The sequence below is a fragment of the Trichoderma virens genome, assembly GCF_000170995.1.
Source record: "Trichoderma virens Gv29-8 chromosome Unknown TRIVIscaffold_2, whole genome shotgun sequence".
NCBI classification, from domain to species: Eukaryota; Fungi; Ascomycota; class Sordariomycetes; order Hypocreales; family Hypocreaceae; genus Trichoderma; species Trichoderma virens.
The window spans coordinates 323,980-348,179 of NW_014013747.1; the positions used below are offsets into that span (position 1 = coordinate 323,980).

The 24,200-nt window shown below is 51.8% G+C and overlaps 8 protein-coding genes across 8 annotated transcripts; 5 read left to right on the forward strand and 3 right to left on the reverse strand.

Annotated features, from left to right (window-relative positions):
• Positions 1-638: 638 nt before the first annotated feature.
• On the reverse strand, positions 639-1,656 carry TRIVIDRAFT_36419 (uncharacterized protein; the record flags this gene model as incomplete). The annotated part of the gene is made up of 2 exons (XM_014104749.1): positions 639-1,422; positions 1,490-1,656. 2 exons carry the CDS (start codon positions 1,654-1,656, stop codon positions 639-641), a joined length of 951 nt encoding a protein of 316 aa, XP_013960224.1.
• Positions 1,657-3,879: 2,223 nt separating this feature from the next.
• Positions 3,880-4,396, forward strand: TRIVIDRAFT_63340 (uncharacterized protein; the record flags this gene model as incomplete). Its single annotated transcript, XM_014104750.1, has 3 exons — positions 3,880-3,921; positions 4,049-4,090; positions 4,157-4,396. 3 exons carry the CDS (start codon positions 3,880-3,882, stop codon positions 4,394-4,396), a joined length of 324 nt encoding a protein of 107 aa, XP_013960225.1.
• A 399-nt stretch (positions 4,397-4,795) lies between these two features.
• On the forward strand, positions 4,796-6,344 carry TRIVIDRAFT_63341 (uncharacterized protein; the record flags this gene model as incomplete). The annotated part of the gene is made up of 2 exons (XM_014104751.1): positions 4,796-5,588; positions 5,695-6,344. 2 exons carry the CDS (start codon positions 4,796-4,798, stop codon positions 6,342-6,344), a joined length of 1,443 nt encoding a protein of 480 aa, XP_013960226.1.
• A 398-nt stretch (positions 6,345-6,742) lies between these two features.
• TRIVIDRAFT_82225 (uncharacterized protein) lies at positions 6,743-10,548 on the reverse strand (the record flags this gene model as incomplete). The annotated part of the gene is made up of 2 exons (XM_014104752.1): positions 6,743-7,231; positions 7,298-10,548. 2 exons carry the CDS (start codon positions 10,546-10,548, stop codon positions 7,192-7,194), a joined length of 3,291 nt encoding a protein of 1,096 aa, XP_013960227.1.
• A 3,235-nt stretch (positions 10,549-13,783) lies between these two features.
• On the forward strand, positions 13,784-16,102 carry TRIVIDRAFT_55440 (uncharacterized protein; the record flags this gene model as incomplete). Its single annotated transcript, XM_014104753.1, has 4 exons — positions 13,784-13,801; positions 14,483-14,920; positions 14,999-15,268; positions 15,326-16,102. The coding sequence occupies 4 exons, from the start codon at positions 13,784-13,786 to the stop codon at positions 16,100-16,102; spliced, it is 1,503 nt and encodes a 500-aa protein (XP_013960228.1).
• A 296-nt stretch (positions 16,103-16,398) lies between these two features.
• On the reverse strand, positions 16,399-17,404 carry TRIVIDRAFT_197433 (uncharacterized protein; the record flags this gene model as incomplete). The annotated part of the gene is made up of 3 exons (XM_014104754.1): positions 16,399-16,438; positions 16,717-17,298; positions 17,358-17,404. 3 exons carry the CDS (start codon positions 17,402-17,404, stop codon positions 16,399-16,401), a joined length of 669 nt encoding a protein of 222 aa, XP_013960229.1.
• A 699-nt stretch (positions 17,405-18,103) lies between these two features.
• TRIVIDRAFT_35993 (uncharacterized protein) lies at positions 18,104-19,888 on the forward strand (the record flags this gene model as incomplete). The annotated part of the gene is made up of 2 exons (XM_014104755.1): positions 18,104-18,303; positions 18,418-19,888. The coding sequence occupies 2 exons, from the start codon at positions 18,104-18,106 to the stop codon at positions 19,886-19,888; spliced, it is 1,671 nt and encodes a 556-aa protein (XP_013960230.1).
• Positions 19,889-22,708: 2,820 nt separating this feature from the next.
• On the forward strand, positions 22,709-24,037 carry TRIVIDRAFT_35177 (uncharacterized protein; the record flags this gene model as incomplete). Its single annotated transcript, XM_014104756.1, has 2 exons — positions 22,709-22,732; positions 22,889-24,037. 2 exons carry the CDS (start codon positions 22,709-22,711, stop codon positions 24,035-24,037), a joined length of 1,173 nt encoding a protein of 390 aa, XP_013960231.1.
• Positions 24,038-24,200: the final 163 nt, after the last annotated feature.

Below are 24,200 nucleotides of genomic sequence, written 5' to 3' on the forward strand. Positions count from 1 at the left end.
TCTTTTTTTCAGGGGGCAGATATGTGCCGTGTTGAAGTGACAGCCCTGGATTCCGACTTGAGTTAAACAAGCTACTCCGGGCTTTTGGGACCAAGATGACGGAAAGTGTTTGGCTCCTGCAGCATTTTCGCAGCTGAAATTCGGCAAAGGGGGGGGTTGATTTGGTAATTGTGTGCCACGGATGTTTCAGCTTTGGTCTTCCGAGAGGGACCCTGGATGAGATGAGATCTGGATTCAGGGCTGGGCTGGGCTGAGCTGGGCTAGCCAAAGATGGTTGACGTGAGTTTGATGGGAACAAGGTGTGTGAGACGATTGGTCAAAGGGATGGCAAAGATGGAGAGAGGTGTACGTTGAATAAATAAATGTAAAATACACCAAAGGTGATATCTTTAATAGTGGTAGCCCTACACAAAAAGGACTTGTCACGATGTGAGGATAGATAGTAATACCGTGTACCCCATATATGCTCGTATTTGGTTTCAATGTCAATGGAAGAAGTAATGGAAAAGGCTTTTATAGAGAGAAAGGTAAAAAGAGTATATATTAAAAAAAAGGTTTGACTCGAATCTTTCCATATTTTTCTACTTGGAAATTGCATCCTCTAATAAATCTCCACTCCCCAAATGAACAATTCCTCCTTATGACACCGTAATAGCAATGGGGCCGGCAACAGTAATGTCATCTGTAAGAGCGCCAGTCAGAGGGCCGGCGCTGGAGAGTGACAGATACGTAATGCCAGCAACTCCCTCGGGGATCTTGCAGCCATCGGTTTGGGAGAAAGGCGTGAACATGGTGCCACCGGGAGTGACGCCACCAGATGTGAAGGCACAGAACTTGGCGCCGCTAGCAGCGTCAGACTGGAGCTTCAGGATAGAGTTGACGGTAGTGGGATCGCTGGGGTTGGTCATCTTGAGAGTAGGGAAAGCGGTAAGCTTGAGGTTGGAGCCCTCAGGGCAAGACTGGATGAAAGGAGCGGCGAGGGAGAAGACAGCCTTGGGGCCGAGAGGCGCATCAAAGGCCTGGGGCACGGCATTCTGGCCGCCAAAGACGCGGATAGAGCTCTGGTGGCGGGCTTCAATGGTGAGAATGGAGCCAGCAACACCGAGAATGGCAGGGGATGCCAGCAGGGGAGCGGCGCCGAGGTAGGCTGAGATACCGACGTTCTCGAGAATGGCTGCAGTCTGGACCATGGCTGCGGCACTGGTGAAGCCAAAGTTGTAAGTGCACCGCTGAACGGGCTGGATGCCGTTCTGTGCGAGCGAAGACTGGAGAAGAATGACATGCTCGGCCTCGGTGAAGCCAATGTTCTGGAGATCCTTGATCTGGATATCGCTGAGGCCGAGGGCGGTAAAGTCAGACGCGGGGAACTTGGCGAAGCCCTCACGGTAGAAGGACTCTTCGAGGTTCTCGAGGGTCAGGGCACTGAGACCGGAGTGTAAGTTAACCAACTCATATTCAACCACGTCATCAACTATAGAGATAAGCTTACAATTGAAGAATATCAAAGTCATTGAGACCCAGAGCCTGGGCAGCAGCATTCTGCCTCTTGGCAACGGCATGATACTCCAGTTGACGGTCAGTCAACTTGGGCACCGAGGGAAGTGCGGCAGCAGTAGCAGCCAGGAAGGAAATGACAGCAGCTTTGAAGGAAGGCATCTTGAATATTCTCTTTTTCTCGTCTCTTTCGATTTTTTCTTTCGTTTATTTTCGTCAGGTGTTTAAATCAAATGGTCCAGCCGGGCGGTTGCGCAATGAGAATTGAGTAGAAAAGAGTTGAATGAATGGAAAGCGGTATAAGTCAAGGGTCGAGTCAAGTGAATAGAATTGAATAAACGAAGGGTATACCAGCAAAAGCAGGCCAGCGGCTTTTTGACAACCCACGGAAAAAAGAAAGTGAAGGAGAGACGGATCGGAGCGAAACGATGGAGATCAAGAGAAGAAAGAAAAGAGGTATCCAAAGCGCGCGTCAACAGTCTTATATCCCAGAGCCAGCTGGGTGAACGATGCTTGGTGGCCAGCTAAGGGACTGCCTAGTCGGTATAAGTCATGATAATAAGGCCAAGGGGCCACCGCAACGTGGGACAAACAGCCATGGCGGCTCCATGAGGATCCGTTTCCTCGCTTCAGCCTGTGTAGAAACCCCAATGAACGGATCCGAGCCTCAAGCGTTCCCCCCTGGACACCTGGACAGTAGGAAAAAGGCCCGGAAGCTGCCAGAAGCGAAGCTCGTCCCAGCTTCCCCCAGCTTATTCGGGCAGGGTCCCAGCTCTTTTAGCTCGCCCCCGTCCGTAGTCCGAAACGAATCTGATACGCGCGCAAAAGCAGCGCCCCGGAGCCAATCTCTTCCGCATGGAGGGGGGCCATTGCAGCCAGGTCGTCTTAACTTTAATTATTTCTTCTTTTGCTGCTGCGAGCTAAAAGAGACGGGTTGCATCTGGCCCTTGTTAGCGCATGCGTCATGACCACGGGAGGGACGCTCGTGTCGCACGATGCAGAAGCGCCTACTCGTGCTGGAGGCCGTGCGCGCGTCTTGTTATCGTGAGTGATGCTGGCCAAGTGCAGTAGTATGTAGGAATTGAAATTGAGTCTGTGGTTGTGCAGCAGCCTTGGTGATTTAGTCGTGGAACTTGATATGCACGTGCTTCCTCAAGGCGGCAATTGAAGCAAGGGAAGGTACGGGAAACGGAGTATCTCGTCGGAGTATTCACATCTGATTAGATTAGTAACTGAAGGTGAATGCATACATATACATCTCTGCTGTTGTCATACCGAGCAATTAATAAGATAGCATCAAGGTGCAGATATGGGTCTGTAATCAGAAAAAATTATCAGATTTCTCCTGTGGCAGCACGACATGACTAGGCCTCCCAGCACGGAGTCCCTGCATCTGTCTCACGGAGACACAGATAGCCTTCAACACACTAACCGTTTCCTCCCATCATCCTGCCCACTAGAGCAGGTTTCCCATGAAATGTTTCAACTGTCTCGGAAACCCCCCCAGCCGGGCAATCCTTCACCATCAGTCACAGGTGACACGTGCTTCCGTCACAAATCGTTACTCACTAAGCAGAGGAAACACTGCTTGCTAGAGCCGCCAATCGGGCGAAAAGTTTCGCCGGATTAGGAGGCATCTACCTGTATTGCGGGAAGCCAACGGTAATAGATGAAGATTCGAGCCACACTAACAAGAAGCCATTATATTACAAGATGCCCATGCTATGGGTGTTTAAGACGATCAAGAGTAGAGCTGTGTTTGTGGAACTGGCTGCTTCAATTGATACACTACGTTATTACCACTCCAAACCATACATTTCCATCATGTCCCCAAACATCCCCAGACATCTTTCATCATCACGACCAAGAACCATTTTCCTCCCGAATCTCTAGCAAGTCTTAGCTTCGCCTGATCTCTTGTCTTCTCCTTGTAAATTTTCCCCTCACATCACATCACATCATATCACATACACAACGGCAACTCCCTGAGAAGCTTTGGTCAAGTAGCCTGAGTGGAGGTGTCAGTCAGAAGGTTCTGGCTGGCCCAAGCCGATCAGCTGGCACCTTCTCGTGGTGTCCTGGGTTGGTAACTGAGGATCTTGTCCAAAAGAAAGTAACGACTTACGATCACTGCCGCTGTGCGGCCGCCAGCCGCGCTTGGGCGCGGTACAACCGCTTTTGACGGCACTCAAACTCCTCCTCGTCCCCGAAAGGGGTCTCGTAAAGGTGGTGTCACGCCTGCTGAACACGTACTTGCCAGAAGGCAATTCTTGTAGCTCTGGAATACGTATTTCCGGACCGCAGGGTAGGCCTAAGTATAAAGGTTAGTACCTGTGCTCAGAAAGGCAAAGGCATAGAAAGTCAGGCAAGGAAGCATATAAGGAGATGCTCTTATTGGTGTTGCTTCTGTTGCTGGTGCTGGTGCTGGTATGTTGGTGTGCTGGTGTTGCTGCTGGGGATGTTGTGGTGCGAGAGCAAAGGAGAAAAGGAGAAAAAGAAACATCCTCGTCAAGAGCTTTTCTACATATCGGTATTGCACTTACCTCGAACACAGACAGTAACGAGAGAAGAAGGGACGCTTGGAGTCTTTCTGCAGGTATGCTGCCACCTGCGACTTCTTCTAGTATCTTCCAGTGTCTGCTATTATCGCTACTCTCTCTAGTATCTGCTACTATCACTACTCTCTCTGGTACCTGCTACTATCTCTACAGTCTCTGGTATCTGCTACTATCGCTACTCTCTCTACTACTTTATCTATAATATTTGCTACTACGCTACTCTCTCTAATATCCGCTACCATCGCTACTTTCTTCTAGAGTCTACCATTGTCACGACTAACCCTTCTGCAGTCTCTGCCATCGTCACGAGGTATCTTCGGTATCAAGCATCAAGAACCTTCTAGCAGGGGGATATCAATAGATAGCGCCCTATACGTCATGTACCATGGAGGTAATTTGGGATACGGGATGCTGGATACGTGGCCACTATAGGTACCTAGTACATGGAATAAAGTTCTTGATCAAACTCATATATTGCGCCAAAAGGCCCGAATTATAGAGTTACAAGATGATGAGTCAAGCTTCATGCCTGAGAAAGTTGGCCCGATGTATAAAATTCGACCATTCCACAATCCTCAAAGGTTGTCATCCTGACCTTCTATCTAGCAGGCGAGGACACTCTTCAGAAACCCAACATTCTCCTTGATTGCTACTCAAACCAATCCTCAGTCCCTCCCGATACCATTTTTGTGCCTATCACCTGCAGCTCCTCTCTCAAGCAATTCAAAATAATACGCCACAGAATGAGACTCCGCAGCGTAACAAGAAGAGCCTGCGCATGGCTACGCCTCCCCGCAGAGATTCGCCTCATGATTTTGGAGATAGTCGCTGCCCAGAAACATCGCGGCTGGGCTTCCCTTGCGTCTGTATGCAGAGAGTGGCAGCACGTTTTAGAAAAGGTCAATTTTCGCAAGGTGAAGCTGCGAGCATCTTGTCTCGATGGTTTCGAATCCATCATTTCGCCGCAAAAGAGAGAGCTCATCCACCACATCTGTCTCAATGTTGAGTTACCACGATGTAGGGGCAAATGTTGCGTAAAAGTACGTCCGCCTCCAGTTGCACTGGGCCCTCTCTTGAGGGATGCAATATCCAAGCTCTTCTCCATTCTCAGTCTCTGGGGGCCCATGGAGAACTTGGCATTGGAGCTCAATGTATATTCTACCAGCGACCGCGAACATTGGTTCAAAAACATTTATTTGTCCTCCGATAATGTTGAGGATGGCACGGAGACAGAGCCGGACGTTTGTATTGAACCTCTATATCATGACCCAAAGTATGGCTGGATGCATGGTCGACAATTTAGGGCTCCACCAAAGACGGCTATTGAACGACTCTTCGGATCTATTCCCTTAAATTTCGATGAAGAATTACCTCCAGTTCAGGCAGTCACCAGCTTCATTATCCGTCGACAACTCCGGCGTTATATCCCTCCGTTCGGATTCGCCCATATGATGGAAAAGTTTCATCGTCTGGAGCATATTTTATATGAGCCATGGGCGCCATCTACAAGTTGGACAAGATATTTTCATGATCGAGGTACGTATTCAGACCTGTAGCAGAGATTACCATGTTAAATGCATTCTGATGATCCACTGCTGATGCTGAGAAATAGATCTTTCTTATGTAATGAGATTTTTTCCAGATACTCTCAACAGCTTGACAATATTTGAGGACTCCTATGAATTCTATGATCGATTTCCAAGGCGGCGGGTCCCTGATTACATGTTGGATATGGATGTTCCTAGTAGAGCTATTGGTCGTGATTTCGCATCCAAAAGCCTCAGCTTACAACACTTTGCCATCTCCTTTATGGTCAATGCCGAGGATGTCTTTCGAGCTTGTCATTCGACATGGTGCTGGCAACATCTCCAATCCTTGGCACTTACATCAGAGCTCCTACAGGCCAATGGCGAAAAGCGCGACTGGATTGAGGTTCTGCTCTGCCGAGCCGGAGACCTTGCGCAGCAGATGCCCAAGATACACACCTTTGTTCTTTGGAACGGTGGAAAGGGAAACGCCTGCGCGTTTGTATATCGTATAGTCCAAGGCAGAGGCTCAGTAACTTGGCGCGGAACATGGCTCCTAAAGCTGTCTCCTCGTGTAATCGAATCATGGCAACTCGCCAACTCGAAGTTGCGTGTGTCTCGCCCTGAACTTCAACTAAAGCAGGAGCAAATTCAGGCGACAATAAGATCTCCGGGTGATGCAATATATCATCTAAAACTGCCCTGCCAAGTTATTGAGCCTGCATCTCTCTGGCAAATCCGGAGGGAAGCATGCATTGGGGAATAAAGTTCGTAGATAGCCTCACAGCAAAGATTACTGTTCAAGGATCATAGCGAGATACAGAAAAGGCACCTTTTATCTAAGGGAGGGCTATTCAGCACCCCAAGTTGGCTATCAAGCACCTCAGCGATTAAAAAGAGTTATAGATATCTTAACAATGCAGAATAAAGATCTTTCTTATCACTATTATTTAAATAAATATACGGTTCCTGGAGTGTCTACTATTCTCGCTACTTTCTGCTACTTATCGCTACCTTCTGCTATTATCTAAATTTTCTGCTGCTATCTGCCATCATTACTACCTAGGCCACCTTAAATTTGAGAACGGGATGCTCAATAGCGAACGTGGGGTGCTGAAAAGTCATTCCCTTAATCTACTTGGTTCCTCAAGGGGACACACAATTATATAGCATCTCCAGTTCTTAATGCCGCGTCACCTTGCCAAGTTAACAAGTTAACAGGGAGCAATACGGCTCAATACAGCTCAACGCAGTAATATATATTACATCACAACTTAGTTATGCTCGTTTCTTCATCTCATGCTTTCCACCCGCAGCACATATCAATCATATCTCATTCTGCTCCACCTCCTGCTCAATGTTCTTCCATTACACCAGTGCCTTTTTCGTTTGCCATTACATGAGATGCATCGCCTTTGTAACCATTATGCGGCTTCCGCGTAAGTGTTCCTTACCGGTTCACTTTTACCGTGTGCCAAATAATAAATAAATATATACCACACATCACTGCTATAGCAGGCAACCCCTGCTCGATACCCTCGAGCCACCCCCGACTATATCAATCTGCCAAAACGCCTCCTCACTTCTACTCCCCTTTTTCAGCTTCGTCCAATTTACAACGCGTAGGGGTTGAGGGATCGGATGGTTAGGCAACTATTTGATTCCTCCATGTTAGCAAGTCTGATATCAATAATGACTCTACAATGTAAGGGAACTTACGGTGGGCTCTTGGTAAGGTCCGTCTTAAGGATGATTGGCACCCGGGTCATTTCAGTCACATCTTGGATGTAATCCCCACCCTCTTCGCGCAGCGAAAACAACTTGAGATACTTCTCCTTGTTCGTCAACCGAGTCTCCACAGCCTCTGCCACAGGAACCTTGGAGTCGGATCGAGTGCGGTGCAGAGTTCCGGCGTTGGATGCAGATCGTGCCGGTGATCCTGGCACGCTCTGTGTAGGTCGCTCAGCCAGCGATGCTCCCGCCATGGCTTCGGTGACATCTGAAGTGTCGTCCTCATCGTCATCGAATAGGGCGTCAACATCATCGGTAGAGATGGTGCCGGTGACTGTCTGCTTACGAGCAGCCTCCTCGCGCTCCTTCTTCACACGCTCTGCCTCTTCTGCCTGTCGGGCAGCGGCCAACGCGTTTGACATTCTCATGGAAGCCGCCGCCTTGGGTCGTTCATCCTCGGGTACATATGCAGAGCTAGGAACGCCCTTCTCCCAGTAGAGCTCCAAAACGCGCTTTTCTTTTCTGAATTCTGCCTTCTTAAGGGGCAGCTGATCGCAATGCACCCGCTTCTCGAAGCCCCACTCGGGAATCAGCACGTCGAAAGCCGACTCGTACACGCAGAGGACGATGCCCTCGGCAATGAGATCGCCATTAACTTCCTGTCGCTTCTTATCCATGGTGCGGCATGATTCGATGTGCATGCTCTGCTCCTGTGCATTCTGTGCCGAGTCCTTCTTGGTGTTGCAAGCTTCGACAGTCTTGACAAGGTTCTCCATATCATCGGAAAATTCAATCTTGCCCTCAGAAAGGACAGCCTCCAATTGTCGGTGGACAATAAGGTCGGCGTAGCGGCGGGTAGGGTTGGTAAAGTGGGTGTAGAGTGGTAGATTGAGTGTGTAGTGAGGCCACACGATCTTCGCAGTCTTACCAGCAATGAAATACTTGGCACGCTGCATAGACTTGAGAAGAACGGTTTCCATTCCCTTGCGCAGGTCCGCATCATCAACCTTGAAGAGGCTGTTTTGGAGTGCCCCGCTTCCAGAGGCGTCGATGTCGTATCCCAGAGCTGTCATGCGCTCGACAAACGTCTGCAGACGTCGTGGGTTAGGGGCAGCTTGGCGACGCAGCAGAGCCTTGTCGGGCAAGCCCTCTGCCAAGCGCTGGGCCACATAACTGTTTGCCTTGTGCATGAGCTCCTCGACAAGCTCCAAAGCCTCGGTAGAGTCAAAGATGTTGTGTTGCACTTGAGGGTTCTCGTCATCAAGCTGCTGCAATAACCGGAGAGGGGCAATGGGCTCGCTGCCAGCACCCAAGCGGGCTTCTCGGAACTTTTGAGCGACAGCGTGCAGAATCTGAATAGTGTTGATCGGAACGCTAGCGTTATCGAAGGTAGAAGCGTCAGTCAGAGCCTTGTCAATATCGCTCAGTGACACCTTGCCGGTGGATTTGATGATACTCTTGCCCACCCAGCTGTCACCTTCAGCAACAGCGCCGTTGACAGGGTTCACAGTGAATACAACACTGACGGTGAGACGCTCCTCGCCTGGCACGAGGGAGCAAAGCTCTCCGGACAACTTCGGAGGCAGCATTGCGCAGAATCGGTTAATGAGATGAACGGCGGTGCCACGCTTCTTGGCCTCCCGGTCCACGAGAGAGTTGGGCTTAACAAAGTGTGTGACATCCGGAACGTGGATACCAATATCAATCTTGCCATCGGAACGAGAAGTGACATGCACTGCATTTCCGAGCTCAGAGCTGCCATTGAAATCAATGGTGAAGATCTTTTCATCCCGGTAGTCGCGGCGCGAGGCAATGGCTGCTTCATCCTCTTGGGCGAGCGACCAATCCTGGAGGCCGACACTGCGCAGAACGGCTTCGGAGAACTCATCGGATGAGAAGTTGTTGTCGCGAAGCAGCGCATCAGTTTCCACCTTAAGGTCACCCATACGGCCCAGCTGCTCTACAAGCGTGCCAAAGGGATGAAGAGACGTAATGGGCCATCTCTTGATGCATGCAACAAAGATGCGATCGGCATAGTCCTGGTGCTTCTCAACAAAGTCTCGAGGAGCCTGCTCCGTGGGGATAGCAATCAGGGGGACACGCTTATCAGTAGGCTTGAACCAGACAATCTTGGGCTTGTCTTGCTGGCGACCGTCGTTTGAACGGGAGTTGCCACCTTCCCGAGCCGCTCTCTCGGCTTCCTGCTTCTCCTTGGTAGCCTGGCTGCTGGGTCGGAGCAGGCCCAAAGTACCCGAGAACATCTGGCCGGCAACACGCTCAATGACGGCGACAACATGACCGGCGTACAGGGGCTTTTGTTCATCATTAATTTCCTCCTCCTCGACAAGAAGAAGGCTCTGGCCCTCGACTTCGACGTCATCATTTTTCTTCTGAGTGGGTCGCTGGCGAAGACTGCCACGACGGCGAATTGCTCCATCAGGAGGGTTGCTTTCATCATTTTGTCCAGAAGCTTGGCTGCCTTGGTTGGTGGAACCGGAGCGAGTATCGGTGATGTCCTTGCGCTTCTTTTTCTCTTCCTTCTCTCGCTTTTGGCCCCATACTTCGTCGACATCCAGGAGCTCGATGGCAACCAAGTCACCCTCAAGAGCACGGTTGCGGTCCTTGCTACCGCAGATGAAAATGTCGGCATCCAAGAGGCCATCAAGTGTAGTGACGTAAGCATCACTGCGATTCTTTTTGTTGACTCGGAGAATACCAGAAACAAGCTGGCCATCTCCAAGCAAGGCGGGAAGGGTAGCTTGGGGGAGGTAGGGGGTGAAGAGGGTCTTTCGCTGCTGTTGCTGTTGCTGGCCAGCAAGCTGGCCGGCGTGCTGCGAGCCCTGAAGACCTTGGAACTGCTGGGTGTTCATCTGGGCAGCTTGCAGAGCCTGAAGCTGGCTGATCTGCATAGGGTTGAGCTGTTGGCCGTACATCTGAGGCATCATCATCTGGCCAGCAAGCGGAAGGACCGGAGCTTGGCCGGGATTGAACTGAAAGCCTCCCATAGCAGAGATGGACTGGTTGACGGAGCCGCGGGGTCGGTGGCCGGGCTGGAATCCCTGGTTTTGGCCAGCGTTGGCGGACTGATCCTGACCTTGGCCTTGGTTGCGCCAGTTGCCCTCATAGTTTCTGGATCCCGTGCGAGCGTGGCCAGGACCGCGGCGCTGAAAATCATTGCCACCATCAGTGCCAGTATTGAAGGAGCTGCTGCGCAGACCGCCACGTCCGTTGACAGCCATGCTCTGGCTGCGGCCGTGTCCACCGCGGCCTCCACGTGTAGATCCTTGGGCTGCGGGGACGTCGAGGCTGCTGGACTGAGAGACGGGCTGGTTCTCCTCCTCGGGCTTGTCAGACGCTGGAGCGCCGGCGGCGGGGAACTGGAATCCGGATGTCGTTCGCTTCTGCTGTGCGAGCTCAGCAGCCTTCTTGGCGTCGGCCAGGGCCAGGGAATGTCGTCGTTGATGGCCGCCACCGGCACCGCCTCCACGGCCACCTCTGGAACCAGCGTTCTCACGCCCGTGGCTCCCTGGTGCCTCGAAGTTTCCAAAAGCAGATCCGGAAGCTCCTGAGGATGGCGCAGGCGGCGGACCCATGCCCATATTAGGCAGAGCCGACTGATTACGGCGATGTGAGAGTGGCTGGGTCGGGGGACCCAGCGAAACATTTTGTTGTGGAATCTGGTTAGGGAACTGGAAAGCATTGCCCATGGGCTGCAAAGGATTGAATGGAGCGCCGGGGCCGATGGCTTGTCCCGGCGGCATCATGCCCATGTTGACATATTGCTGGTGGGTGGCTTGGATTTGCTGCTGCTGCTGTTGCAGGAGCTCAATCTGCTGCTGGATTGCAAGTTGTTCCACTACGGCACGAACGCTTTAGCACTCAATGTCCCAGGTTTGACGGTCTTTGATGTTTGCGATATGCTGTGGATGCAGGGGTTGTGGATTGGCAACGCGGTTGCCCCGCGCCTAGAGCTGGCGAGCGACAAGGGCAGCCACCAACGAGGAAAAAAAGCTGTCCTCAAGGCCAAATAAAGAGAGGGAGAGAAAAAGAAAAAGACGACGGCTTACTTCCTGGGTTGGCAAACATGCTCATAAGCGGCGTGAGTTCAGACGGGCTCCTGCGGTGCGCAATGTGCAGCCTGCGTCCAGCCGGCCCATGAACGCCGCCAGTGGCATGCTGGGCAGCTTGTTGCTGCGACGGCTGCTGCTGCTGGTCCATGGCGCAGACAAAGGGCAGCGGAAAGGTGCACGTCGGGTGCGGGCTGGTGGTGAGCGATGCTAGAGGAGGGGGTTGGCGATGGAATTGCCGTGGGCGAAAGCTTTGGGGGTGGTTGTTTTGGTCGGGATCGTGGAAGTTCGGCTCTAAGAGACAGTGGCAGGCCCCCGTGGACAGGACAGATTTTGCCAAAGGAGGGTCGATGCAGTGGATTCAAGCGAGCTCGGCAGAGCCAAGGAGCGTTGGAAAGGAAGGAGTCGGGCTGACGGTGCAATGCAGATGGGAAATGAGAAGAGAAGGTGAGGATGGATGCGGATGGGAAGTCCAGCTCCTTGCGAGAGGCTGTGAGGGAGGAAGATGGAGAGAGGATGGACGGCTCTCTGGGGAGATACAGGTAGAGCTACCGCCGGGGGCGAAAATATGGGGGGTGCAGTGACGCTCTTGATTCCCACTCGCTAGCAGCTGTTTGGCGCACGCCACCTCTGGGCGAAACAGCTTCAGTCGGCCCCCTTGAGAGCATTTTGATGCCGCTGTACGGAGGATCAATGCTAGAGACATTCTCAGCACGTGCTGTGAGCATTCCACGGCATCCGCTGTAGAACCTAAATCGTTTGACACCTTTCAGGGCTGGGCTCAATCAGACACTCGACGGCGCTGGCTCTACGAGTACATCCTCCATGCAAGTACGGAGTATATTGACAGTAAAATATACCGGACCCTGTGTACTGTATCCATGGACGTGAAGATTACATAGTATGTCGACAGCGCCGGTCCGGTAGAGAGCAATTAGCAGCGGGAGCGTGAATCGCCGTCATTCAATTGATGCCAATTGCTCTACCTGAAGCAGCATCGCTGGCTGGTCTACGTCCCTCAAAGCTGTGCCTGTATTATGCCTGTAGATACAGTATCGAGTGCCTATCAATGGACGATACATGTACTCGTACATATTGATTGACAGCTTCAGACGATATGGATATTGCAGGGATGGGAGGTCAGTCCCTCGCACGGATACGAGACCGCTCCTAGCCATCAGCGTCAACAAGCCGGGCTTTGGCAAGGACCTGGAAGCCCATACGAATACAGCACTGGCCGATATCAAAACCGCTTCCGCCTTCGTTTCGCGCTCATCACAACTCAACATCGACCCCTGCTTGGGGCTGCTGGCGCCGCAGCCGTAGCGCTTCTGTCCCGCTATTCTAACCCATCACGTCGTCACACGACACCGCGGAAACCTGCGATATCACGATCAACGGCAGTCCCGGCCGTCTTTGGCCCTAGGATTCTTTGCAGCGCCAGACAGCTCGTCTGCACATGTATCGCATGCTCTAGGCTGGAGCATGAGCATTAGCCGTGCCCTTTTTCGCTTCTTTGCAGCTGCTGAGGCACAGCTGCTGCTTTGTACAAGCATTGGATGGAGCAACGAGCTCTGATACCCGCCCCTGAAGTTAACTAAACCACTCTTGCCCACCCTCATCAATACGAGCCCCAAATACTAATGATATTGTGCCCACCCGGTCAGGCCCTACTAGTAACAGTAGCACTACGGTACGAGTCTAGTACGCGTAGCAGAGACATCAAAATACTCAGCTGCTCAATTGAACCCATTCAACTGTGTCATGGAGCAGGCAATCATAGACCGGGCCCATTGTACGGCACAGGCAGAAGCTTCTCACCTATCGTGCTGACAGCCAAGCCGTTTGCCGTGCCACAATTCTCTTCAAGGCAGTCAGTTGGTAACTGGAAGCGATAAATATTATCTCAGCAGAGACAAGAGTATGGGGTAGCATGGATCAAACAGCACTGAGTTCAAATACCCTGGCGCCACCATACCAGGGTCATTTGCATGACCAAATCGAGTGGCATACAGACAGGCCATGCATGGGCTCTGCTCTGCTCCAGCCCACAAAACAATTGGGATTTTTATTCGGCACGCGCACAAGAGGCAGCGAGCAACGTGTTAGCAGCCAGGCTCCTTTATTTGTCTCTCGAACATGTACGAAAAGACCAAATCGTGTCTAGCGCGCCCTTGTTCTGTTGCTGGGGCAAAAAAGAGCAGGCCGTCCTTTTCCCACCGGAAACTAAGACAAGCTTCCCCCATAACAGCTGTAACCTACTTCGCAGATATGGTTTTACGCTTTGTCATCTCTCATTCTCCGAAGGAGATACACCATGAAAAGGGAGTCGAATCGGACAGAGCCACGTCAGCGGTGACATGAACGAACAAATCCCTACCGTGCCTGGGCTAAGAACAAGAGAGATATGACACTCGCTGCCAATGTAAGGTACCTCAGCAGCCAATGCCAGGCACCTGCCCAGGATGATATCACCAAATCTGTGTTGAATGTCTGGAGAAAGCCAACCGAAGCATCCATGCCCTCGCGAAAGCGTCCTAGTTAGACGAAATGAGACGAAGCGTCAATCGTAGATCCCGGCCCTTGCTTAGCCCAAAGGCCTCTCTAGCTCCCAAGCTTTTTCTGTAGGTGTACGGAGTACCTAGGTAGTGCTACAGTACATGCTGCGCTGTACTCTACTTGGCCAGCGTGTGCCTGGGCTTGCCGATGCGATGCGGCAGCCTTCGGCGTTATGTTTTGGCGATTCCGGCGCGTCATCACTTTCAGATTTGTCCTGCCAACCAGGGCAGGCAGTACGTACCTCTACCTAGTACCTTGACCCTTGACGCCTCTCTTTTCGAGTAAAGATGCAAGGTTCAAACCTTGATAACAAACAGTGATTCGAAAGTCATCCATCTCTCAACATAGTGCATTCATCGGACGATTTGCTCTTTGATACTTGCAAAATCCCCCCACGGAGAACGATTGGCCCATTCCCTCCCACTGGCCTTTCTCCTTTGTAAATTTTTATGATCGATATTTCCACACTCCAACGATTGCAAATGCCATCGCGATAACGACTGATTGTCTCACCACCCGCCTCGAGAACATGACCAATCCCCCCCAGTCGAGGAGGGGCCAATTGCTGTCGAGTCCGGAGAGCGGCCTTATCTCTAGATTTCTCTTTGACGGCCGAAATAATGAGCTGAGCCACCAGAGCGCTCTCGCCGCTGCTCAGGCAGAGCACAAACGCGTGCGGGAGGCGGCTATTCGGGTTTTTGAGCTCCATTCGCTTCAAGAAGAGCGTCAGCGAATTCTAGAATTGGAGCGCAAGGAGCAGGAAAGGTTAAGAGTGGAGGCGGCAATAGTCGAAGAAGAGAGAAGGCTCCGAGAGCTCAAGGCCAAGACGGTGCCAAAACTTCCTCCCGAACCCGTGCCAGAACCGCCCAAGAAGGTAGAGCCAACGCCTGTTCAGCAACCAGTCGCTGCGAAGCCTCAAGAACCTGTCAAGCAGAACCTTACCGAAGCAAGGCAACAGCCGACGTCAAATGCTGCTGCCCCCCTGGTGAACGGCTTTCTTGGAGCGCAGACCAAACCGGCTACGAACAATCTTTTTGCACCCACCACCGCGGCAAAACTCGAGAATCGCTTGGCACCAACAACACTGGCCAAGCCCGTCGCTCAACCGCCTGCCGCTCAAATCCCAGTAGCTCGCCCTCCCCCAGCGCAGAAGAATGCCCTGGCAGATCGATATGTCGAAATTCACAAGGAGCTGAAGAAGCTGCGTCAAGTGCTGCAGGCCGAAGCAAAAGTGCCTGGGTCACCCCTGAAAGGCAAGATGGGGACCTACCGAAGAGAGATTCGAGTCTCTATCGGACAGCTTACAGCAGGTAAAGGCGCAAACGCTCAACCTGTAAGTCGAGATTTCTGGAGTCCACAAATGTGCTGAGGGTACTAACACGCAAAATAGATTGCCAAAATTACAATGGCACTCACAGAGGCACTCAACGGTACAGTGCCTAGCGCTCCCATTGAAGTGAGCCGGTTTACCGTGGGACAGAGACAACCGGTTGCGGGGGCAGTAAATAACGAAGCCACTCTGCCCTCTCTCTTCATCTACCTATTGAACATTTGTGCCAAGGGCATCATTAATCAGTTCATCAACGAGTGCAGTGCGAATCCCAAGGCTGCAGATCCAATCGGCGTCTTCACAGCCCAGATATTTTCTCAGAAGGAATTTCAATGGTGCGGTGAATCTCTGATTGACATCCTCATGGCCAAGTTCCGAGTCGTCTGTCCGGTCTTGTTTGGCTTGAGAGGAAGTGACAAAACCGAAAGAGGGAGACAAGCCATAGGATGGAAAAAGGATGGGCCTGGGTATGTTACGGAGCAGACTCACAACGATAGGATGACAGGTCTGGGTACCGGTTTCGCTTCGATTTCCCTTCGCGACTTCAGCAAGACGGCCAAGGTGAATCCGTATACATCAGTCAACTACTGGAAGGCGTTGGCCGGTATCGTCAACTCACCTCCTAATGAGACTTCGAACACACAATACGTGGTCTTGAGAGCCATGATTGAAGGCCACGAGCAGCGGTTTTTGAATTTTTACGGAAACGCAGCCATCGCCGCGCTGCGCCTGGCGTTGGTCGAATTCCCCAAGAAGGCGCCGGCGAATGCAGCCGCTGCGCAATCATTACGAGCAATGGTAGAACTGCTTCGCACGGAAGGACTGGTCCTGGGCTGAAGGATTCATTCTCATTTCTTTTTCTTTGCTGCTCTTTCTGCTCCTTAACTATAGCCGTCTCTTTATTACGTTTTAGGGGGTCAAGAGAAGGAAGATCTCATGTATTCGGGTAATACATTGAAGCAATGGCGTTTGGAAGGCAAATCGGTATGCCGCTGCAGGTTATATATACACATATATATGATAGACCCCTGAGGTCCCTTGTTTACACTGCGTACGAGGCGCTATGGGGACTTTGGAAGTGTCTTTCTAAGCTATGGGCATTATAGAAGAAACCCATGCTCTTTATTCTCGCTCTATCCTGCATCATCTTGCGCCGTAGATATTGAACCCACGCTGTATACCTAGTAGGCATGCACGGCTGTAACAACCGATATGTCGGCATAAACCATTCCGCCAAAACTCCTAGTCCCAATCTTCATTCGCCCATTAGACCTCTTCCTTTTTATCTCTCCATAAAGACCATTTCCCAAGCATAAAACATAAAAAGACAGGAAGAGAAGAACACTCTCTACTACAGGATCAATAGAAGAACAAGTAAAAGAATTAAGACAAAAATCAAAACCGCAATACAACAACTGCTCAGCCGGTCCTCGTTCTTGCGCATCACATACTGCAGCTTTGCCATGCCGGTCTGTAGTCGACTGCCTACTCTGTCCGCCAGATCGTCCACCACCTCGAGCATCTCGTTCTGCTCTTCCAATTCTCTCCCCATGTCATCCGCCTGGCGGCGCAAGTTGCCAACCGTGTGAAACACCCCATCGAGATGTCTATCCTGCTCCTGCATAATCTCCATTTGCTGCTGCTGCTCAAACTCATTGTACGCATCGCCTCCGTCGCCCTCGCCGATAGCAAAGGAGCTTGGGTCTGGCAAATCGTTATTGCCGCCTCCGCCACCGGCGACATTCTTATTGAGCTCCTCGCGCATGTCTTGGATCTCGGCGCCAACCTCTTGGACAAGGCGCTTCCGGCGGGAGGCTTCATGATCGGAGATGCCGAACTGGGAGGGGTTGGACTCGATCGCCTGGACGGAGGCGACGAGGTCTGCTAGGTCCTCGGATAGAGAAGAGAGTGCGGTTTCGAGTTCGGCGCGGGCAGATGTGAGCTCGGGGGAGGTGGAGGATGAGGCGAGGGAGCGGATGCGAAGGTATGACGCGAAGAGGGGCCGGATGGATGAGATTTGGCTGAGGACATCTCTGTGAAGATATTGGGTTAGTAAAGCAATTGATCTATGCGTTTACAAGAGACTGCATACTGTTGGACCTGGAGGAAGGGGTCCTCCTCGTTTGTTGAGGACATCATCCTGATGACGGTTCAGGACACATGAGCTCGAGGCTCGGTGCGCCGGACAGGAACAGAACTGCGGGCAATGCGGTGTATACTAAGCTCGAAATCAAAGGAGAAAAGAAAGAGGAAAATTCGCAGAACAAATCGCTTTATTAATTCCACTTGATTGCTGAAGGATCATGCAAAGCTCGGGTGTTGAAGGATGACGTTGCAAGCAATCTTGCGACAGCGAACCAAGGTGTGGCTAAGGTGAGCCGAGTAGCGGTACGTACCGCCTCGGTGAGACACCAGATGGGCAGTGGCCCAGCGCCAATGATATGAGCCTGAAAAACTAACATATTTTACACGAACCTGGCAATAATCGAGACCGAAGCAGCATATCACGACTTTACGACTGTTTTAGGCATTATTTGTGAAGAAAAAGAGTGTGTTTGTTACTTGGATATCTGTCACTGGGAAGAATTTGTCAACCTCAAAAAAAATCAACTCCGACTTAGGTTGGGAATTTTTTTTTTTCCTGAACGATTCATTTTTCAACGCTGGAACTCCTCAACGTCAACACAACCCCTTTGCTCCAACAACCACAAGACACATTTTGCAAAAAGGGATCAGAGATATTCGAGACGTTTATTATCACATTACATTGGAACCATCCTCCCTATTCGCCCATATCATTCAGGGTAAGCTCGGTTTATCTCATTGAAACAAACAACCATGATACCTTCTCGGCCGCTGCCATGCAGCGAAGAATTCTCGACGCCGGAAGAGTATATCGAAGCTCTATTTGAATTCGCCCGGAACACAGATGTATTCCAAATCCTCTGTGGAGGCGTTCATATTCTCGACTTCTTCACCTCGGATCCAGGCATCTTCCACTCAGCGCTGCCAGACGAATGGAAAGAATTCTTGTTGTCGTATGACATTATGAAGACGCTTGATCTCTTTTTAAGGGATGATTTGGACGCTCTCAGCTTCGAACCGGGCCAAGAGCCACCGGAGAGCCTGATTGAGTACGCTAAAGCACTGAGGAGGTTCTCTCTGAGGAGAGAATTCACACCACGACAGCAGAAACTGCCGGTTCTACCAAAGTCAGTCTCTGTAGGGATGAAGCCCAAAAAAATCCACGAGGTTGTCAACTTTGCAGACTATGTTGATGCCCTCTCGGAGGACATTTCTCAGCAGACCGGGAGCGAGATATCCCACTTCGTGGACTTTGGCAGTGGCCAGAATTATCTTGGTAGGGCTCTCGCCTGCGAGCCTTATAACCGTCACGTTGTGGCTGTGGAAGGCAGAGACCACAATGTCACGGCAGCCAAGGTGTATGATTTGACTTCCAAATTAGCTGTTCGGCCCAAGATGAAGAGGAATAAGAAGATGTGGAACAAGGCATTGGAAACTCTCAGCCCAGAGGAGCAAAAGAATCAGGAGGCAGTACAGGCAGCTATCAAGCAGGTCGAGGGGACTGAAGATTTTGAGTTTCAGCCAATGAACATTCACGAGGCCGAGTACGTGGCTGAAGAAGGGAAAGGAGGTGTTCAATACATCTCAGGAAGGCTGGATAGTGGCGATCTCTCAGAAGTTATAGAGGGTATCCAACACAGAAAGCTCAAGGATGGATCTGAGGAAGACCTCAATCTAATGGCCGTCTCTATCCATTCCTGCGGCAACCTGTCACACTACGGCATTCGATCTCTCATCATGAACCCCGATATACGAGCTGTTGCAATTGTCGGTTGCTGCTACAACCTCCTGACAGAGAAACTGGGACCCCCAAGTTACAAGCAGCCCTACCTACGACCCAGTCTTCAGGCGCTCAACGGCAGAATTGTCCGCGAATCTGAAAAGCGAGATCCGCAGGGCTTCCCTATGAGCCAGCAGTTCTCGTCTTACCAAGGTGACGGCATTCGCCTCAACATCACGGCCCGCATGATGGCCTGCCAAGCACCACAGAACTGGACACGAGTAGAGAGCGAAGGCTTCTTCACCCGACACTTCTTCCGGGCTGTTCTGCAGCGAATATTCTTGGACCGTGGCGTGGTAACCCGCGTTTGGCACGATGATTCCGTCAAAGATGGCCAAGACGAGGAGCAGGCAAGCCCCTTTAACATGAGCACGAACCCCGTGGTTATCGGATCGCTGCGCAAAAGTTGCTACGGATCGTTCAAGGCCTACGTGCGGGGAGCCGTGGAGAAGCTGACGACGAGCACGGAATACAAGCAGTACGCGGCCGTGATGAACGAGAAGATGGCGGACATATCAGATGCGGAAATCGAAAAGTACGAGGCCATGTACGAGCCGCGGAAGAAGGAGCTGTGCGTGATTTGGTCGCTGATGGCACTGAGCGCGGCGGTGGTGGAATCGCTCATCGTGGCAGACCGGTGGACGTTCCTAAAGGAGCACGACGACGTCGTCAAGCATGCCTGGGTGGAGACGGTGTTTGATTATGGTGAGAGCCCAAGGAATCTGGTGGTTGTTGGAGTGAAGAAGGATGGTGTTTAATCAGGGTTCGGGGACGGACCGGGCGGTTCGCTTACATTGCGGCAGACGGCCCGGCTTGTGATGGCATCATGAACTGATGGGAATATATTGGGTGGCGTGTTTACCTTGGTGTTGTCCAGATTTGGGGACTTGCATCTGCCGAGAAGAGCAAGAAATGCCCTTTCGGTAGTTTATGCCGCTGGGGTTGCGCTCTTAGACACAGCATTTTGGGCTTCGTCGTCATCAATCTCTCGCTTCCGAGGCATTTAATAGTAGAGAGTTGCATTTGTTCACCCCCAGCGAGCTGATTATGCTTCCATAGGTGATTCTAGGCCTCCATGGCACAGCAGTGGAGGCAGCGCTACGTGATGATAGACAAGTACCTCTTACTTTTACGAAATGACTACTCAAACAAGCCAAAAAGAACTTGCATCAAACAAATGACGTGCAATAGGGCTCTCATAAATCGGAAAAGACGAGCGAGATTGCGATATGTTCCGAAGGGTCGGTTACCGCTTTCATGCGGTAGAGACGACGTGTGGAGTGGACAAAGAGTCTAGGCCAATGAGGTGGGACAAACACCGGCAGCAAAGACCCCGAAAATCATCTCATCTACCTCACGATTACAGCAGAGCCCCAGATATCGCCTACACAAGATACAGCAGAAGCGAGGCGGCGGAGAATTGGCTGAATTCAACCAGAGTGGCGCATCATCACTAATACACTGCCATGAATTGACGTGATGTTGTGGAAACGGCCGTTGAACAGAGGAGGATGGGAAAAGTTGACAGGTCAGCCTACCACGCAGGGCTGACATCAGCCCTCTGCCACATGAGAGGGAAACAGAGGAAAAAAGGAGAAGAGCGAGCAACTAAAGGGCCTTTTGATGGAAAAGCTTGCTTGCTTCAGCCCGGAGGTGACGCTGGTGGCGCGCCCCGTGGACCCGTGGACCGTCTGGCAGTGGCCGTGTCGAGGCGGTATTGGAATGGGAGAGGATGATGGCTTGATGAAATATATATCACCACACCAACTCGTCAGCCTTAACGCGGAGAGCATGGAGGATCACCATGTACATGCACAGCAACAGCAAACAGCGGCTACAACCTTGCCGACGGTGATTGGGCGCCCAGGCAGCATGAATCGTGGGAAAGGCTGAAACGCCGAGCCGTGGTCACGATGCCTTGAGGGTGCAGGCTAAGCGTCTTGTTTATGACATGGCGGAATCTTGGCCGCCAGTTAGCACTCGAGCTGAGAACCTCGGACCTGAACCGTGCCACCCATCATCCGCATTGCCATCACATCACCATACTCCAATCACCGCGGCCATTGAACTGCCGTCACCTGCGTCATGGGCCATGGCCGGGTCGAGCCCTCTGACTTGACAACGGGCCCTGTCACTGCAGCTAGACGCCTTCGTCTCTCCCTGCTTTTGCAACTTGTCCTGAACCTGTTCTTTGCGGCCGCCGTTGGTGCAAAAAGACCTCCGCACTGGATTTTGGGCTTGTCCCGTTCTTCCGCTGCTGGTTAGAGGGGACTGATTTGAGGGGAAAGAGAGAGAAGCGAGATGGACAGAGGAACTGGTGCCAGCGCATTGTACATACAGAAGAGCCATGCTATGCTAGTACTGGAAGAGGTTGCAGCAGCCTTAGTGGTGGTTAGCTTTGGGCTGCCTCAAGCTGGCATTTCCATTACCTTGGTAGTACAACCCAGCAGCAGCAGCCCGAAAGCCGCCGTCGTGGTACAGGTCATGTAACGGTATCGCCAGAGCCTCGGGAAACCCTTGCCCCTGCGCCCCAGGTTTTCCAGCATCTTGCCGGGCTTCAACGGCTCCCCGCTCCGCTCCCTGCAAGAATGCTCGAATGGGCTGTCAGGATTAAGGCGTTCCAGGGTCCTCCCTATTTCGTGTGGGGGGACCTGGTCTGTTCCCTGCTCGAGTGGCGTTTAACCCCCGTGGATGATGGTTGAAGTCTCGTCGCTGCCTCTGGACAATTGCGCTCCCATGGGAGTCTGTGGCATGATTGCCTGTCCAGGCCTTTCCATTAGATTACATTATTGAGTGCCAAGGTATTACCGCCTTTCCACTGCCCAAACCGACAGCGGCTTGGGAATTACGCCATTCATTGCAATACCCGGATGCGCTCGATTCCCAATGCTTCCAGCTGTTCGGGACGGGGGGGCTTGCCGCAGCTACGCCTCGCACGCCGTCGGTTGATATTTTACCATCCAATCCCTACGGCTCTAGGTCACTTAGGCATGTTTTCATAGGCATACATATATAGACGCAGCAGGTCCCTCGTTTTTTTGACCGACGTCTCGTCTTCCTATCATACCCACTAAGTAAGACCGTTATCAGTGCAAGCTCCATGTACCTCCGCCAAACGTAAACCTGCCTTATCACTTATCAGCGCCTTCCCCCCCGATTTACGGCGCTTCGACTGACTCGCCTCGATTTTATTTCCTTTATCGCGACAAAGTTTATCTTCATTTCTTTTGAAATTTTCCCCTCGGCTTCTTGCTCCTCTCGTCCGCTTGTTGTTCTTGATATTGCCGACAGCTTCCCGTGCTCCTGCGCAACCGCATCGTGCTCGCTCTCTGGGACTTGTACCAGCAGGGAAACCCCCCTGCTGACTTGTCCCAGGATTACGTCGGTTGACCTGCCGCCATATTGGAACTGGAGAGCCGAACGTCGATAACGACAGTTATTGCGCCATCTCGACAATTGCAGCACCCACGAGACGCCTGACAGCTATATCTCTTTATATAGTTTCCTTGTGATCCCGTTCTTCTACATCAGTGATTGCCTGCTCTTCGTCCTCGCCGGCGGAGGGGCTCAAAGTCACCATGAACGCTCAAGTCTCATTCCTTGTAAGTCGGCGCTAGCCTATCATGCTGGCCCCCCTCTTGCTCAACGTCCCTTGACGACATCTTCCTTTTCCTTTTCCCCACGACATTTGCGGTTTCTCTTTTTTCCGCATTGCAATTATAAACCCCAATTGATGCTGACTATGACTCACTTGCTAGGAAGGCACTTACACCCTCATCCACATACCCCTCGACCTTTACCCGACTCTCCTGCAACCTCTCCTTCGCATTCTCCTCCCACAAACCCAGAGCCTCAACTTCTCCCGCGATTCAAGAGAATACGAGCTCGAAGGCCTCACGGTAGATTACCAACATGGCTTCCTCAACATTAGCATCACTCCAATCGAGTGCTCCGTTGTCTGCCACAGCTCGTGGGCCAAGAACGTCTTCGAGCCTGCTCTCAATGCTCTGCCGAAACCCCTAAAAAATGCCGTCAAAGTGTACAAAGATACGTACATGATCCTCGCAGTAACAAGTGCTGGTTTGGATCCCGGCGGCCGTGTCATGGAGCTCAGCTCACCGCTGGCTTTCGCTGGGATCCCCATCTTTTTTATCACCACGTATTACTCCGACTTCATCCTTGTCCCCACCAAGGAGAAGCAAAAAGTCGTACAGGCTCTGCTAGCCAAGGGATTTGAGCTTTCAGAGAACCAGTCCAACTTTGTCAACCCGTCCATGTACGCCCCCAACAGCTCAGACACCGACTTGTCTCAGAAACCACCCAGCACCCCGCCCCCTTCCAACGATGATGAGCTTCAAGCAAGGACTTTTAAGCTTCTCTTGAAACACGATGTAAAGGCTCGTGTTGAGCCAGATCTCGAGCTTGTCCAGTGCTCCGGTCGCGAAATAAACCTTCTCACCAACGCTTACGGCCACCGGCCGTCCATGAGTCGGAAGAGTTCGGCCGACTACCGCCGCTCTTGGATAACCCATGTTGACACAAAACTCTATACGTGCATCGTATCTGCGCTCGTCTCGCAGCCTAGATTCTTGTCTCTCACCCTTGCCCAAGATGATCCCCCGTCTCTACTGCTTGACAAAACTCTGCTCCCCATTTTTGACGACTCACTAGTGGGCGACACAGAGGGCGTCTTGATTCCCATCTTCCTCGATCTAGGCGGTCTGTCATCCGAGTCCACCGGTATTGTCTGCGGTGTTGCCGGGCGACTAGTCAAGGGCACAGACATGGCCGAGAGTTCAGAGCTGTCCTATCTCTCCACCTCTCGCGCTGGCACTGTCATCCTATCAAGAGTGCAATCGATACGAGCACTGGAGATTTTGACTCCGTTGCTCACCAAAGGGTCATGAGACCGTATACTCCATGTATAATGTATTCCTAGGTATTTCCTGCGTTTGTCCATCTCCTTGGTTCTCGACTTGGTCGTTCCCCCTTGCGGAGCGACGATGGGAAGTCTAAAACAGTTGACACGATGATTTTTCCTTTGTTCCATTAGACCTATGTTAATATGAG